The sequence below is a fragment of the Hemitrygon akajei genome, chromosome 6 (genome assembly GCF_048418815.1).
Source record: "Hemitrygon akajei chromosome 6, sHemAka1.3, whole genome shotgun sequence".
Classification (NCBI taxonomy): Eukaryota; Metazoa; Chordata; class Chondrichthyes; order Myliobatiformes; family Dasyatidae; genus Hemitrygon; species Hemitrygon akajei.
Genome location: NC_133129.1, coordinates 6,577,997 through 6,595,836, shown reverse-complemented (window position 1 = coordinate 6,595,836; position 17,840 = coordinate 6,577,997). Strand labels below are relative to the sequence as shown.

The 17,840-nt window shown below is 43.9% G+C and overlaps 1 protein-coding gene across 2 annotated transcripts in view; it reads right to left on the bottom strand.

The window, feature by feature from the left end:
• Window positions 1-17,840, bottom strand: part of LOC140728838 (excitatory amino acid transporter 1-like) — a 118,964-nt gene that overhangs the window by 24,735 nt on the left and 76,389 nt on the right. For both annotated transcript variants that reach the window (XM_073047834.1, XM_073047835.1), the window contains 4 exons: window positions 16,987-17,191; window positions 14,460-14,502; window positions 6,005-6,300; window positions 3,577-3,810 (listed from right to left, as the gene is read on the bottom strand). In XM_073047834.1, coding sequence (XP_072903935.1) covers window positions 3,577-3,810; window positions 6,005-6,300; window positions 14,460-14,502; window positions 16,987-17,191 — 778 coding nt within the window. The remainder of the gene's footprint in view (window positions 1-3,576; window positions 3,811-6,004; window positions 6,301-14,459; window positions 14,503-16,986; window positions 17,192-17,840) is intronic.

The window sequence follows — 17,840 nt, the reverse complement described above, 5'->3', positions numbered from 1 at the left end:
TATTATAGTTGTATCATTCATGATTTGGGAAGACTTAACTAGATTGTACTTATTGCTTGTGTATCCTTTTATGTTCATTGTAATTTTGTAATCCAAATAACTATGTATTAATCTTATAATGTTGATATTAATAAAAAGATTGAAAAAGAAAGAGGTGACATAGGATCGGAAGGTGCAGAATCTTTATGGGTTGAGCTAAGAAATCGCAGGGGTAAAAGGACCCTGTTGGCAGTTATATACAGGCCTCCTAACAGCTGCAGTGATGTGGACTACAAATTACAACAGGAAATAGAAAAGGCTTGCCAGAAGGGCAGTGTTATGATAATTGTGGGGGATTTTAACATGCAAATAAATTGGGAAAATCAGGTCGGCACTGGATCTTGAGAGAGAATTTGTAGAATGTCTACGAGATGGCTTTTTAGAACAGCTTGTTGTTGAGCCCACTAGGGGATCAGCTGTACAGGATTGGGTATTGTGTAATGAACCAGAGGTGATTAGAGAGATGGAAGTGAAGGAACCCTTAGGAGGCAGTGATCATAACATGATTGAGTTCACTGTGAAATTTGAGAAAGAGAAGCCGAAATCCGATGTGTCGGTATTTCAGTGGAGTAAAGGAAATTACAGTGGCATGAGAGAGGAACTGCCCAAAATTGACTGGAAAGGGACACTAGCAGGAAGGATGGCAGAGCAGCAGTGGCTGGAGTTTATGCAAGAAGTGAGGAAGGTGCAAGACAGATATATTCCAAAAAAGAAGAAATTTTCGAATGGAAAAAGGATGCAACCATGGCTGACAAGAGAAGTCAAAGCCAAAGTAAAAGCAAAGCAGAGGGCATACAAGGAAGCAAAAATTAGTGGGAAGACAGAGGATTGGGAAGTTGTTAAAAGCTTACAAAAGGAAACTTAGAAGGTCATTAAGAGGGAAAAGATGAACTATGAAAGGAAGCTAGCAAATATCAAAGAGGATACCAAATTCTTTTTCAAGTATATAAAGAGTAAAAGACAGGTGAGAGTAGATATAGGACCAATAGAAAAGGATGCTGGAGAAATTGTAATGGGAGATAAGGCGATGACGGAGGAACTGAATGAGTATTTTGCATCAGTCTTCACTAAGGAAGACATCAGTATACCGGACACTCAAGGATGTCAGGTACGAGAAGTGTGCGCAGTCACAATTATGACAGAGAAAGTACTCAGAAAGCTGAATAGTATAAGGGTAGATAAATCTCCCGGACCAGATGCAATGCACCCTTGTGTTCTGAAGGAAGTAGCTGTGGAGATTGCGGAGGCATTAGCAATGATCCTTCAAAAGTCAATAGATTCTGGTGTGGTTTCGGAGGACTGGAAGATTGCAAATGTCACTCCGCTATTTAAGAAGGGGACAAGGAAGCAAAAAGGAAATTATAGACCTGTTAGCTTGACATTGGTGGTTGGGAAGTTGTTGGAGTCGATAGTCAAGAATGAGGTTACGGAGTACCTGGAGGCATATGACCAGATAGGCAGAACTCAGCATGGTTTCCTTAAAGGAAAATCCTGCCTGACAAACCTATTGCAATATTTTGAGGAAATTACAAGTAGGTTAGACAAGGGAGATGCAGTGGATGTTGTGTACTTGGATTTTCAGAAGGCCTTTGACAAGGTGCCGCACACAAGGCTGCTAAACAAGATAAGAGCCCATGGAATTACGGGAAAAATACATACGTGGATAGAGCGTTGGCTGATTGGCAGGAAATAGAGAGTGGGAATAAAGGGATCCCATTCTGGTTTGCTGCCAGTTACCAGTGATGTTCCACAGGGGACATGTTGGGGCCACTTCTTTTTACGTTGCATATCAATGATTTGGATTATGGAATAGTTTTTTTTTACTGAGTTATGTATTGTATGTAATTAGTTTTGCTACAACAAGTGTATGGGACATTGGAAAAAAGTTGAATTTCCCCATGGGGATGAATAAAGTATCTATCTATCTATCTATCTATCTAGATGGCTTTGTGGCTAAGTTTGCTGATGATACAAAGATAGGTGGAGGGGCCGGTAGTGCTGAGGAAACAGAGAGTCTGCAGAGGGACTTGGATAGATTGGGAGAATGGGCAACGAAGTGGCAAATGAAATACAATGTCGGAAAGTGTACGGTCATGCACTTTGGTAGAAGAAATAAACAGGCAGACTATTATTTAAATGGGGAGAGAATTCAAAGTTCTGAGATGCAATGGGACTTGGGAGTCCTCGTGCAGGATACCGTTGAGGTTAAACTCCAGGTTGAGTCGGTGGTGAAGAAGGCAAATGCAATGTTGGCATTCATTTCTAGAGGAATAGAGTATAGGAGCAGGGATGTGATGTTGAGGCTCTATAAGGCACTGGTAAGACCTCACTTGGAGTATTGTGTGCAGTTTTGGGCTCTTTATTTAAGAAAGGATGTGCTGACATTGGAGAGGGTTCAGAGAAGATTCACTGGAATGATTCCAGGAATGAGAGGGTTAACATATAAGAAACATTTGACTGCTCTTGGACTGTACCCCTTGGAGTTTAGAAGAATGAGTAGGGACCTCATAGAAACATTTCAAATGTTGAAAGGCATGGACAGAGTGGATGTGGCAAAATTGTTTCCCATGGCGGGGGAGTCTAGTATAAGAGGGCATGACTTAAGGATTGAAGGGTGCCCATTCAGAACAGAGATGTGAAGAAATTTTTTTTAGCCAGAGGATGGTGAATCTGTAGAATTTGTTGCCAACGGCGGCAGTGGAGGCCAAGTCATTGGGTGTGTTTAAGGCAGAGATTGATAGGTATCTGAGTAGCCAGGGCCTCAAAGGTTATGGTGAGAAGGTGGGGGATTGGGACTAAACGGGAGAATGGATCAGCTCATGATTAAATGGCAGAACAGACGCGATGGGCCGAATGGCCTACTTCTGCTCCTTTGTCTTATGGTCTCACCTGGGGGATGTTACACATTTCAGAGACACGTCTTACCTGGGGGATTTTACACATTTGAGGGACACATCTCTCCTGGGGGATTTTACTCATTTGAGGGACACATCTCACCTGGAGGATGTTACACTTTTCAGAGACACGTCTCACCTGGAGGATGTTACACTTTTCAGAGACACGTCTCACCTGGAGGATGTTACACATTTGAGGGACACGTCTCACCTGGGGGATGTTCCACATTTGAGGGACACGTCTCACCTGGGGAATGTTACACATTTGAGGGACACGTCTCACCTGGGGGATGTTACACATTTGAGGGACACGTCTCACCTGGAGGATGTTACACATTTGAGGGACACGTCTCACCTGGGGGATTTTACACATTTGAGGGACACGTCTCACCTGGGGGATGTTACACATTTGAGGGACACATCTCACCTGGGGGATGTTCCACATTTGAGGGACACGTCTCACCTGGGGGATGTTACACATTTGAGGGACACGTCTCACCTGGGGGATTTTACACATTTCAGAGACACGTCTCACCTGGGGGATTTTACACATTTGAGGGACACGTCTCTCCTGGGGGATTTTACACATTTGAGGGACACATCTCACCTGGGAGATTTTACACATTTGAGGGACACATCTCACCTGGAAGATGTTCCAAGAGCAGTAACCAGTGCATGCATCAATCCACCGATGAAGACAAAGGGATTCTTGCGTGTGATGCAGAAGTAGAGGGCAGGTAGCACCACCAGGGCGTGGATAAGCAGGCCAGTAATCACTGTCACTGTGTACATTCCCAGCTGCCCACCCACTATGCTCATGTCTTCCATCTCCACAATCTTCCCCGCAATCAGGAACAGGATCCCCACTGGAGCGTACCTGGAAACAAAGAAAGTAGTCAGGATGAGTTACTGGGGCTGAATTCCTGTACACACAGCCAGGCTATTTGGCCCATTGTATCTGTGTTCTTTTCCCACAGCTCTATAAACCAATCCCCTCCTCTTCCATCCCTCTCCACCTCCTCCTTCCCATCCTCATGTCTTGCCCATTCACCCCACTTCCCTCTCTCCTCCTGTTCCATTCCCCTCCCTGTCCCCCTCCTCTCTCCCTATGACTTCCTCCTTCACCCACTCCATTCCTCTCCTCTCAACTCCTTCCTCTCCCACTTTGTAAACCTCTCCTCCCTGTCCCCTCTTTCCACTCCCCCTACCATGACCCCATCCCTCTGTCTCCATTCTCAAACATCAGAGAAATACAAGCAAGTGACGGAGAGCCATGCATGAACAGACAGACAAATACTCCACTGGCACTCAACAGTGAGACAGGTACCTGAATACATGGGGAACACGCACCCAGCAGACAAACGTTGAGTCATCTGTGAGCCAAATACCTTTCCTGAGTTGTCTTCCCTCTGGTTCAGTAGGTCTGAGGTGACCAATTAGACCGTTTTAAGACCTGTACCCTCCAGAGGTGTGACAAGAGGTGCCTGACACCACAGACTGGCTTGCTGGGGATTTCTGAGGTTGTCCACTCTTTCCCCCATCTACACACCAATTCAAGGCTCTTAATGCCACCCTGACACTACTCGGAGTGGATGTGGGCAGACACTCACAGGAGTCAGTAAAGATGGTACAAGTTCTCAAGGAAGCTCTCAGTGCATCTTTCAATCTACACACACACAGTCAATGACACACATACCCACTCACAAACTTGCACACAAATGCAGAGACACACACTCACTCACAGACATGCACACACTCAGTAATAGACACACTCACTCACTCACTCAGACATATATACACACACTCAAAAACACATACACTCAGAGAGACACACTCAGACACATACAGTCACAGTTAGACACACTCAAAAACACACACACTCACAAAGAGACACACACTCAAAGGGAGACACACACACTCAGACACATACATATGCGCGCACAGAGACACACTCAAAGACACACGCACACTCAGACACATACACACACTCACAGCTATGCACACACTGACAAACAAATGCACAAACACACAGAATCATACAGACATTGACACAAAAACGGAATGGCATAGATACACTCACCAATATTTACAAGTGCACCATAAAAAACATCCCTTCTCAATACATCAGTGCTTGGTACAGCAGCTGCTCTGCCTGTGACCACAAGAAGCTGCAGAGAGTTGTGATCACAGCTGAGTACATCATGGAAACCAGCCTCTCCTCTGTGGGCTCTGTCTACACTTCCCACTGCCTTACATTACATAATCAAGGACCTCTCCCACTCCCCACGTCCCAAGTTCTACCCCTCCCACTCCCCACATCCCACCCCTCTCATCCCACTTCCCACCTCTCCCATTCCCCACACCCCACCCCTCCCACTTCCCACCTCTCCCACTCCCCACGTCCTACCTCTCCTCTCTTCTCCTTGGGGAGAAGATATAAAAGCATGGGAGCATATACCACCAGTTTCAAGAACAGCTTTTATCCAAAGTTTATAAGGCTCTTGAGTAGATCCCTCATACAATAAAGATGAATTGAACCTCAAATCTATTTCTTTGTGACCCTTGCACCTTGTCCAGCTGTTCTTTGTAACTGTAATGCAATATTCTACATTCTGTTTCCTTTTTACTACTCTGATGTACTAATGATGTATGCAATGACCTGTCTAGATGGGATGCAGACAAAAGCTTTTTGCTGTATCTCAGTACATATGAGAATATTAACTCAATTACTACACACATACACACAGGAGAACATACAAGTACATATTTGTACAGCTAATGCCCCGGAGAGGTGCACAGAACAGAAACATACAGTTGAGCCTAGTAAATTTCAAGCAAGGTCTCATTGACGATTGTAATAACTTTATTGTCACAGATACCAAGATACAGTTAAAGTCTTTTGTTTGCATGCCATCCAGAAGATCATTCAAAACATAACTACATCCTTCCAGACCCAGGTAAAAGAATCAAAGTTTCTGCAGTTTATATTTGCATTAACCAATCTACATTTGCATCAACTAGTCTATATTTGCATTAATTAGTTTATATTTCCATTAACTGTAGCTTCGTACCATGTGATCACAGCCACCAAACGCATAATTGCTTCATTCAGACAGTTGAAGAATTCTCCAAGTGCTCTTCCCTCTTCCTTCATTGCTCCAATCACAAGTCCAAAACTCATGGAGAAGACGACAAGACCAAGGGCGTTGACAGAATTGACAGATCCTGGGACAGGGATCAGCTCTTCTGTGGCTTCCAGGAGCAGTTTCACAGCCTGGGTGACATTGCTGATCACCATGGGCGGGCTTAGAGTTCCATTCTCCACAATGACCGGAGTGACCTTTCTTGTGCTATAGTCAGTTTTAAACTAAAAGTAAAGAACATGCAGCTGTCAGCCAGGATTCAACAGGATCAGGGAGGCAGTGTGCTGCAGCTTCATATCTCCAAGGTTCAGTGCCCTCCAGTGCTGCCTGCATGCTCCCTTGCTCTCTGTCACCACACGGGTTTCCTCCCACATCACAATGGGCAGGTTGCTAGGTTAACTGGTTACTGTAAACCACCCCAGTGTCAGTAGGTGGAGTTAACTGAACTGTTCCGCACAAGGCTGGTCTGATCATGATCGCCCCACATTCCCCTCTGCCCATGATAAACTCCCACTCTGCTTATCAGGAATCTTTCTGCCTTCAAAACCTCTGCTTCCACTGCCCTGTGAGGAAGATTCTCAAAGACTCATTATCACTTTGAGAGGCAAAACTTGTGTAGTAAATTGGCAAACTCTTATTTTTAACAGTCACACATCATTCTACCTTGTGCCCACTATTTCATATGTTTCAGTTGAGTTTTCCTTACTCTTCTAAGTCTAGTGCATCCAATATTTCCACATAGGACAGTGCACTGATTCCAGTTATCAGTCCAGTAAACCATCTCTAGTTCATCCAAGTATATCATAAGAAGAATCGGTGCCAACATGGACCCCAATGGAACACCACTAGTTACCTGCAGCCAATTAGAAAAGACTCCCTTTATTCCCACTTTTTGCCTCCACTCAGTGTCAATCAGCCACTGCTTTATCCATGCTAGAATCTTTCCCGTAATACCATAGGCTCGTAGCTTGTTAAGCAGCCTCATATGTGGCACCTTGTCAAAGGTCTTCCGAAAGTCTTAAGTACACAACATCAACCAAATCTCCTTTGTCTATCCTGCTTGTTATTTCTTTAAAGAATTCCAACAGACTTATCAAGCAAGATTTTGAGGAAACCATGCTGACTATGGCCTATTTTATCATGTGCTTCCAAGTACCCTGAGACGTCATGCTTAATAATCGACTCCAACATCTTCCCAACCACAGAGGTAGTTTCTTTTCTTCTGTCTCTCTCCCTTCTTAAAGAGTGGAGTGACATTTGCAATTTTCCAGTCTTCTGGACCCATTCCAGAATCTAGTGATTCTTGAAAGATCATTACTAATGCCTCCACAAACTCTTCAGCCACCTTTTTCAGAAGCCTGGGGTGTACACCATCTGGTCCAGGTGACTTATCTGTCTTCAGACCTTTCAGTTTCCCAAGAACGTTCTCCCTAGTAATGGTAACTTAACCCACTTCATGACCCCTGACACCTGGAACTTCCACCGTACTGCTAGTGTCTTCCACAGTGACAAGTGATGCAAAATATTTATCCAGTTCATCTGCCGTTTCCTTGTCCTCCATTACCACCTGTCCAGCACTGTTTTCCAGTGGTCTGATATCCACTCTCACCTCTCTTTTACACTTTATGTATTTGAAGAAAATTTTGGTGTACTTTCTGATATTATTGGCTAGCTTACTTTCGTATTCCATCTTTTCTTTCTTAATGATTTTTTTAGTTGCATTCTGTTGGTTTTTAAATGCTTCCCAATCTTGTAACTTCCCACAAATTTTTGCTCTCTTATATGCCTTCTCTATGGCTTTTATGTTGGCTTTGACTTCTCTTGTTAGCCACAGTTGTGTCAACTTGCCTTTAGAATACTTTCTTCTTTGGGATGTACACATTCTGTGCCTTCCGAATTTCTTCCAGATATTCCAGCCATTGCTGGTCTGCCATCATCCCTGTCAGTGTTCCTTTCCAATCAGTTCTGACCAACTCCTCTCTCACGCCTCTGTAATTTCCTTTACTCCACTGTAATACTGATACATCTGACTTTTGCTTCTCCTTCTCAAATTTCAGGGTGAATTTGATCATATTATGATCACTTTCCCTTAAGGGTTCTTTTACCTTAAGCTCTCTAATCAATTCTGGTTCATTGCACAACACCCAATCCAGAATAGCTGATCCCCCTGTGGGCTCAACATTGAGCTGCTCTAAAAAGCCGCCTCATTGGCATTCTAGAAACTCCCCCTCTGGGAATCCAGCACCAACCTGATTGTCCCAATCTACCTACATATTGAAATCAGACATGACTATTGGAGCATTGCCCTTTTGGCATGCATTTTCTATCTCCTATTGTAATTTGTAGGCTACACTGTTTGGGGTCTGTATACAATTTCCATCAGGGTCTTTTTACCCTAGCAGCACCCTAACTCTATCCACAATGATTCACCTTCCAACCCTTTGTCACCTCTTTCTAATGATTTGATCCCATTTTTTACCAACAGAACAACACTGCCCCCTTTGACTTCCTGCCCATCCTTTTGATACAATGTATATCCTTTGACGTTAAGCTCCCAGTTATAATCTTCTTTCTGCCATGACTCAGTGATGCCTACAATATCATATATGCCAATATACAACAGTGATACAAATTCATCTACCTATTTCATATAGTGCGTGCATTCAAATGTAACACCTTCAGTGTTCTGTTCACCCTTTTCAATTATTTCCACCTTTCACGTTGCATCTCATCCTGTTGACTGCAATTTTGCACTATCAACAGCCTCTCCTCACTACATATTGCCTCTGTAAACCAGCTACCTCATCTTCAGCACTTTCGAACTTTGTCTAAGGTCTTACAAACATCTGGCTCCACAACCTCTCTAATAACTGTACTGGCACTCTGGTTCCCACCCCTTGCAACTCTAGTTTAAACCCCACTGTGCACAATTAACAAACCTTTATGGTAGGATATTTGTTCCCCTCCAATTCATGTGCAAACTGTCCTTTCTATACAGGTTCAACCTTCCTTGGAAGGGAGCTCTATGATCCAGAAATCTTAAGCTATTCCTCCTACACCAAATCCTTAGCCACATATTAAACTGTGTGATCATGTCAGTGGTAGGAAGGTTACTGGAGAGGATCCTGAGTGATAATATTTATGAGCTATTGGAACACTATGGCATGATTTTGTGCATGGCAAGTTGTGTGTTACTAATGATGGAATTTTTTTGAAGAGGTTATTACTAAAGGTAGAGTTGTCTACATGGATTTTAGAAATGTGTTTGATAAGATCTCTCGTGGGAGACTCATCCTAATGAATTGGCCATTTGGATTCACAACTGGCTTGCCCATAGAAGACACAGGGTAGTGGTAGATGGGATTTATTCTGGTTTGAGGTTTCTGTCTAGTGGTCTTCCTGAGGGATCCATACTGGAACCTCTGCTGTTTGTGATAGATATAAATATTTTGAATGAAAATATACATGAATGTGTTAGTAAATTTACAGATGTCATAGTATAGAAGTCTGGCAAAGGATATGGCGGGATATAGATCAGATGCAGATCTGTGCAGAGAAATGGCAGATGGAGTTTAACTAGACCAATTATGAAGTGATGCATCCTAGTAGGTCACACACAAAGAGACAATACACTGTTAATGGCAAGAGCCTTAATATTGTTGAGGAGCAGCGAGATCTTGGGGTGCAAGTCCATAGCTCCCTGAAAGTGGCTACAAAGATTGATAGGGTGATTAAGCAGGTATATGGCATGCTTGTGTTTATTAGTTGAGGAATTAAGTTGAAACTCAGGAAGTTACTTTGCAGCTTTTTAAAATGTAATGAGGCCACATCTGGAGTATTTCAGTTCTGGTTGGAAGAAGGTGAGAAGGATTCATTAGGCTTTGCAAAGGGTGCAGAAAAGGTTTATCAGGATGTTGCCTAGATGGCATGTACTAAAAGGAGAGATTGGTCAAACTTTGATTTTTTTTCTGGACTGACAGAGGCTGAGGGGAGATCTGATAGAGGTCTGTAAGATTATGAGAGGCATAGATAGAGTAGATAGTCGGTATCCTTTTCCTAGGGTTGAAATGTCTAATACCAGAGGGGATGCATCCAAGGTGAGAGAGGGCAGTTCAAAGGAAATGGAACCAATTAAGATGCTCTTTTACACTTGAATTTGCAGGAAATGGAAGAATATGGATGTTGTGTAGACAGAAGGGATTGGGCATTTGATTACTAATTAGTCTGGCACACTCCACGAGGTGAGGGAAGAGATTGCTGAGCCTCTGGCTAGGATCCTTATGTCCTCGTTGTCCACGGGAATGGTACCAGAGGATTGGAGAGAGGCGAATGTTGTCCCCTTGTTCAAAAAAGGTAGTAGGGATTGTCCAGGTAATTATAGACCAGTGAGCCTTACGTCTGTGGTGGGAAAGCTGTTGGAAAAGATTCTTAGAGATAGGATCTATGGACATTTAGAGAATCATGGTCTGATCAGGGACAGTCAGCCTGGCTTTGTGAAGGGCAGATCGTGCCTAACAAGCCTGATAGAGTTCTTTGAGGAGGTGACCAGGCATATAGATGAGGGTAGTGCAGTGGATGTGATCTACATGGATTTTAGTAAGGCATTTGACAAGGTTCCACACGGTAGGCTTATTCAGAAAGTCAGAAGGCAAGGGATCCAGGGAAGTTTGGCCAGGTGGATTCAGAATTGGCTTGCCTGCAGAAGGCAGAGGGTCGTGGTGGAGGGAGTACATTCAGATTGGTGGGTTGTGACTAGTGGTGTCCCACAAGGATCTGTTCTGGGACCTCTACTTTTCATGATTTTTATTAACGACCTGGATGTGGGGGTAGAAGGGTGGGTTGGCAAGTTTGCAGACGACACAAAGGTTGGTGGTGTTGTCGACAGTGTAGAGGATTGTCGAAGATTGCAGAGAGACATTAATAGAACGCAGAAGTGGGCTGAGAAGTGGCAGATGGAGTTCAACCCGGAGAAGTGTGAGGTGGTACACTTTGGAAGGACAAACTCCAAGGCAGAGTACAAAGTAAATGGCAGGATACTTGGTAGTGTGGAGGAGCAGAGGGATCTGGGGGTACATGTCCACAGATCCCTGAAAGTTGCCTCACAGGTAGATAGGGTAGTTAAGAAAGCTTATGGGGTGTTAGCTTTCATAAGTCGAGGGATAGAGTTTATGAGACGCAATGTAATGATGCAGCTCTATAAAACTCTAGTTAGGCCATACTTGAAGTACTGTGTCCAGTTCTGGTCACCTCAGTATAGGAAGGATGTGGAAGCATTGGAAAGGGTACAGAGGAGATTTACCAGGATGCTGCCTGGTGTAGAGAGTATGGATTATGATCAGAGATTAAGGAAGCTAGGGCTTTACTCTTTGGAGAAAAGGAGAATGAGAGGAGACATGATAGAGGTGTACAAGATATTAAGAGGAATAGACAGAGTGGACAGCCAGCGCCTCTTCCCCAGGGCACCACTGCTCAGTACAAGAGGACATGGCTTTAAGGTAAGGGGAGGGAAGTTCAAAGGGGATACCAGAGGAAGGTTTTTCACTCAGAGAGTGGTTGATGCGTGGAATGCACTGCCTGAGTCAGTGGTGGAGGCAGATACACTAGTGAAGTTTAAGAGACTACTAGACAGGTATATGGAGGAAGTTAAGGTGCGGGGTTATATGGGAGGCAGGGTTTGAGGGTCGGCACAACATTGTGGGCTGAAGTGTCTGTAATGTGCTGTACTATTCTATGTTCTAAGGCCTGTTCTGTGCTGTACTATTCTATGCTCTCAGGGCAGCAAAGACAAGCCAAGGAACTACAGGCCAGTGAGTCTGACAGCAGTAGTGAATGTTACTGGAGAGGCTTCTGAAGGTCAGGATCGATCAACACTTGGTAGACAAGGCCTAATATGGAATAGTTAGTATGGTTTTGTCCATGGGAAATAGTGTCTGACTAATCTTCTGGATTTTTTTAAAGAGGTATTCAGGAGGCAGATGTGGGTAGGGTTTTGCTTGTTGTCAACACGGACCTCAACAAGGACCTTGATAGATTCTGCCTGACAGGCTAGTCTGGAAAGTTAAGTTGCAAAGGATCAGGGAGAAATAGCTAATTGGATTCACAATGAGTCCGTTGGTAGTAAACAGAGTTTGATAGAGTTTGTTTCTCAGACAGGAGGCCTGTGACTAGTCATCTGCCACAGGGGGTCGGTGCTGGGGTCTTTTCTGTTTATAATTTATATCAATGGCGAGGGTGACATTAAAATAGGTTGTATCATAGACAGTGAAGGAGATTGTTAAAATTACGGGTCAGTCTTGATCAGCTGGGTAAGTGGGCTGAGGATTGGCAAAGGGCTTTCAATTTGAATGAGAATGAAGTGTTGCATTTTGAGAAGTGTAGGACTCAGACGGTGAATGATGGGCTGTGTGTAATGTTGTAGAACAGAGAAACTTAGGGGTACATGTGCATAGTTTGTTGAAAGTGGTGTCACAGGTAGACAGCATGGTGGAAAGCTTCTGCATGCTGGCCTTAAGTCAGGATATTGAGTTTAGAAATTAGGACGTTATGGTGCAGTTGAACAAAACATTGGTGAAATCACTTTTCAAATTTACAAGGGTTTGAGGTATAGGGATAGGATGGGCAGGGTAGGACTATATTCCATGGAATGTAAGAGACAGACAGGTAACCTTTAGAGGTATATAAAATTGATAGTTGTATAGACAGTGTGAACACACAACGTCTTTTACCAGGGAAGGGGAACTAAATATCAAAATGATTGGTTTAAGGTGAGAAGGGGAAAGTTAAAAGAAGTTTTCATTCTACAGGGAGTGGTGGATGCCAGGTACATGCTGCCAGAGGTGGTGGTGGGAGTAGATAAGATATTTAAAAGGCATTTAGACAGGCACATGAGCTGGTATTCAGTTTTGGTCACCCTGCTATTGGAAAGATGCCATTTAGCTGGAAAGAGTGCAGAACAGATCTATGAGGATGTTGCTAGGACCCTAACATAGAACATAGAATAGTACAGCACATTACAGGCCCTTCGGCCCACAATGTTGTTCCGACTCTCAAACCCTGCCTCCCATATAACCCCCCATCTTAAATTCCTCCATATACCTGTCTAGTAGTCTCTTAAACTTCACTAGTGTATCTGCCTCCACCACTGACTCAGGCAGTGCATTCCATGCACCAACCACTCTCTGAGTGAAAAACCTTCCTCTAATATCCCCCTTGAACTTCCCTCCCCTTACCTTAAAGCCATGTCCTCTGGTACTGTGCAGCGGTGCCCTGGGGAAGAGGCGCTGGCTGTCCACTCTGTCTATTCCTCTTAATATCTTGTACACCTCTATCATGTCTCCTCTCATTCTCCTTTTCTCCAAAGAGTGAAGCCCTAGCTCCCTTAATCTCTGATCATAATCCATACTCTCTACACCAGGCAGCATCCTGGTAAATCTCCTCTGTACCCTTTCCAATGCTTCCACATCCTTCCTATAGTGAGACAACCAGAGCTGGACACAGTACTCCAAGTGTGGCCTAACTAGAGTTTTATAGAGCTGCATCATTACATTGCGTCTCTTAAACTCTATCCCTCAACTTATGAAAGCTAACACCCCATAAGCTTTCTTAACTACCCTATCTACCTGTGAGGCAACTTTCAGGATCTGTGGACATGTACCCCCAGATAAGGACTCAGTTTTAGGGAGATGCTTTAGAGGCTAGGACTTTATTCCTTGGACTATAGGAGACTGAGAGAAGATCTCATAGAGGTGTTTAAAATCATGAGGCATGCAGGTACTCAGTCTTTTTCCCAGGGTTAGGGATTCAAGAACTAGAGGACATAGGCTGAAGGTCAGAGGGGAGAGATTTAACAGGAACCCATGGGGGAAGTTTTCCATGCAGAGTATGGTGATTATGTGGAATGAGCTGCCAGAGAAAGTGGTTGAAACAGTGCAATAACAACATTTGAAAGACATTTGGACAGGTACATGGATAGGAAAGGTTTAGAGAGATATGGGAGAAACATAGACAAATGGGACTAGCTTAAATGAGAATCTTGGTCAACTTCAATGTGTTGGGCTGAAGAGCTTGTTTCCGTACAGTATAAGTTTATAACATGTGGAGTATGGAGAGATACAGACCACGAGCAGATAGATGTGCCGCTTAAATTGGTTTCATGCTCAGCACAGTCAGCGTGGGCCAAAGTCTGTTCTATCAAACACCTGACTTACTCCTTGTACGTGATGCAAAAGTGTGTTATCAGCTGCAGGAACCCCAGCCCTTGATCTGCTCTGGTAGCCATGGCATTTCCTCCCCTCTAGTGTATTGATGGGGGGGGGGGGGGGAGAACCAAAATGCTATTGAATGTCAAGAAATTAGATTCTCTCTTTGATAACCTGTCTCTTACCTGTTTGAAGCAAGCCTCTACCAGATTTGGGGGAAACATATTCCTGTGAAGAAAATAAATGAGAGTATTACAGAGTGATCACTTTATTGTCAGAGATCACAATCATTCCCTCTCCTGTATTTTTCTGTTTTGATCACCTGGGCTAGGCTTGAGGTATAAGGGACAGCTGTACTGAGAAATGGAATGCAGGTACTCCTAATCAAAAAATAGAAAGGGAAAGCACAGAACAGTTAACAGTACAACACAGAAAAAGCTCTATCTATTTGTGTTGCCACTTTCAGGGAACAATGGGACTTACACCCCAAAATCCCTTTGTATATCAGTGCTCCTGCCATTTTCTGAACACTTTCAAAGATTCAAAGTATGTTTGCGGGACACAACATGAGATTCACCTTCCCCACAGACAGTCACGAAACAAAGAACCATGGAAGCAACCCTTTCAAAAAATTTGAAACATTAAACTTATGCTTAACCTCCCAATGTGCAGCACCTCACATTTTTCCAGGTTAAACTCCATCATCCATTTCTGTGCCCACATTTCCAACCAGCCTATATCCAGCTGATATAGCACCTCACCTGGTCCCTCAACACCACCTCTTTAGTCAAGAAAGCACATCACGCCTCCCCTTCCTGAGAAGACTAAGGCAAGCAAGGCTCCTCCCTTCTATTCTATCCAAATTTTCCAGGAGTACCATTGAGAGTGTTCTGACAAGCTGCATCACAGTCCAGTATTGGAATTGCAAAGCAGCTGACTGCAAGACCCTACAAAGAATTGTGAGGGCTGCTGAGAGGATAATTGACATGTAATTTCCTGGTTTGTCTCAATTTCCTATCTTAAAAAATAACACTTAAAAAGATATTTAGACAGGTACATGGATAGGAAAATTTAGACTTTAAAGGGATAGTGACCTGGAGTATTGTGTACAGTTTTGGTCTCCAGGGTTAAGGAAGGACATCCTGGCTATAGAGGAAGTGCAGTGTAGATTCACAAGGTTAATTCCTGGGATGTCCGGACTGTCTTACGCAGAGAGGTTAGAGAGACTGGGCTTGTACACGCTGGAATTAAGGAGATTGAGAGGGGATCTGATTGCAACATATAAGATTATTAAGGGATTGGACAAGATAGAGGCAGGAAATATGTTCCAGATGCTGGGAGAGTCCAGTACCAGAGGGCATGGTTTGAGAATAAGGGGTAGGTCATTTAGGACAGAGTTAAGGGAAAACTTCTTCTCCCAGAGAGTTGTGAGGGTCTGGAATGCACTGCCTTGGGAGGCAGTGGAGGCCAATTCTCTGGATGCTTTCAAGAAGGAGCTAGATAGGTATCTTATGGATAGGGGAATCAAGGGATATGGGGACAAGGCAGGAACCGGGTATTGATAGTAGATGATCAGCCATGATCTCAAAATGGCGGTGCAGGCTCGAAGGGCCGAATGGTCTACTTCTGCACCTATTGTCTAAATGTGACTAGGTTAGGTGGGAACCTTGGTCAGCATGGATCAGTTGTTTCCATGGTGTATACAGAGGAACAATTGTGACTGCTCTCCAGTCCTCTGGAACCTCATCCATGCCTAGAGGATACAAAGATCTCTTTAAAGGATTCAGCAATGTCCTCTCTCAATAACCTGGAATAGAGAATATCAAGCTCTGGGGAATTATCCACCTCACTGCTCTTCAAGCGACCTAACACCTCCTGCTTCATATTAACATGCCTTGCTTGGTAAATACCGGCACAGAGAGCTCATTTTGCACCTCTCCCATTACCCTGGCTCCAAGCATAAATTCTGTTTGTCCTAGTTACACTCCTCCCCACAAGCATGAATGTATATGCACATACAGTGTATGGTGTATTGGCCTTCATCAATCATGGAATTGAATTTAGGAGCTGAGAGGTAATGTTGCAGCTATATAGGACCCTGGTCAGACCTCACTTGGAGTACTGTGCTCAGTTCTGATCGCCTCACTACAGAACGTGGAAGCCATAGAAAGGGTGCAGAGGAGATTTACAAGGATGATACCTGGATTGGGGAGCATGACTTATGAGAATAGGTTGAGTGAGCTCGGCCTTTTCTCCTTGGAGCAACAGAGGATGAGAGGTGACCTGATAGAGGTGTATAAGATGAAGCGAGGCATTGAGGCTTTTTCCCCATAGCTGAAATGGTTGCCACAAGAGGACACAAGTGTAAGGTGCTGGGGAGTAGGTCCTGAGGAGATGTCAGGGGTAAGTTTTTTACTCAGAGTGTGGTGAGTGCATGGAACGGGCTGCCGGCAACGGTGGTGGAGGCGGATACGATAGGGGTCTTTTAACAGACTTTTGGATAGGTACATGGAGCTTAGAAAAGTAGAGGACTATGGGTAAGCCTAGTAATTTCTAAGGTAGGGTCATATTCAGCACAACTTTGTGGGCTCTGTATTGTGCTGTAAGTTTTCTATGTTAGTCTATAGTAAGTGTGAGTGTGTGTCCATATTAGAGTGATCTGAAGTCACTGCAGGCTCTGAGGGAGAATTGAATCGAGAGTATGTTCCAAACCTGACTAAATCCATGAATGCGTCAGCTGAGTGCACTTTTTCGATCTTGCCCTCCCGATGCATCTTGTCCTTGCCTCCTCCTCCAGGGTGAATGATCAACACCATAATGATCCCAGTTATCACAGCCAGGACAGTGGTAGTGGTGTAGTATATCACTGCTCGCAATCCCATCTTCCCAGAGGCTTTGCTGTCCAGAGCGGCCATGCCTTGTTAAGGAAACAGGAAGTTTAAACAAAATTAAACACAGTCAATGCAAACAGTTATAAGAGATCCAAGGTTTCCTGATGAAGTGAATCCAATATTGGCCTGGTGTTTGGAGGCAGAGAATAGTGGTGGATGGTGTTTCTCTGACTAGACATCTGTAAAAAATGGTGTACCAATGGTCATTAGTTGTTTGTAATATTGGAGGGCCTGAGTTATCACGAGAAATTTGATAGACTGCATCTGTTTTCTTCGGAGTCATTCTGTCCAAATTTAGAGAGCTATGTTTCTGTACACCTCAGTTCCTCTGTCCTACAACATTCTCCAGGGCCTTATTTTACTGTGCAATTCCTGCCCCTGTTAACTTACCAAATTGCAACCCATCATGCTTGTCATAGTTAAATACTGTCTGCCATTCATTTGGCCCACGTCAAGATCCTATTGTAATCTTACACAATTGTCTTCAATGTCCTCAATTTTAGTGTAATCTTAAAACTTACTAACTACATCTTTATCCAAATCATTGATATATACTGTGTGTCAACCAAGGGAGCAGCATCGATTCCACCAGTACACCACTAGACACAGGTCTCCATGGTAGCACAGCGGTCAACACAACACTATTACAGCTCGGGGTGTCAGAGCTCAGAGTTC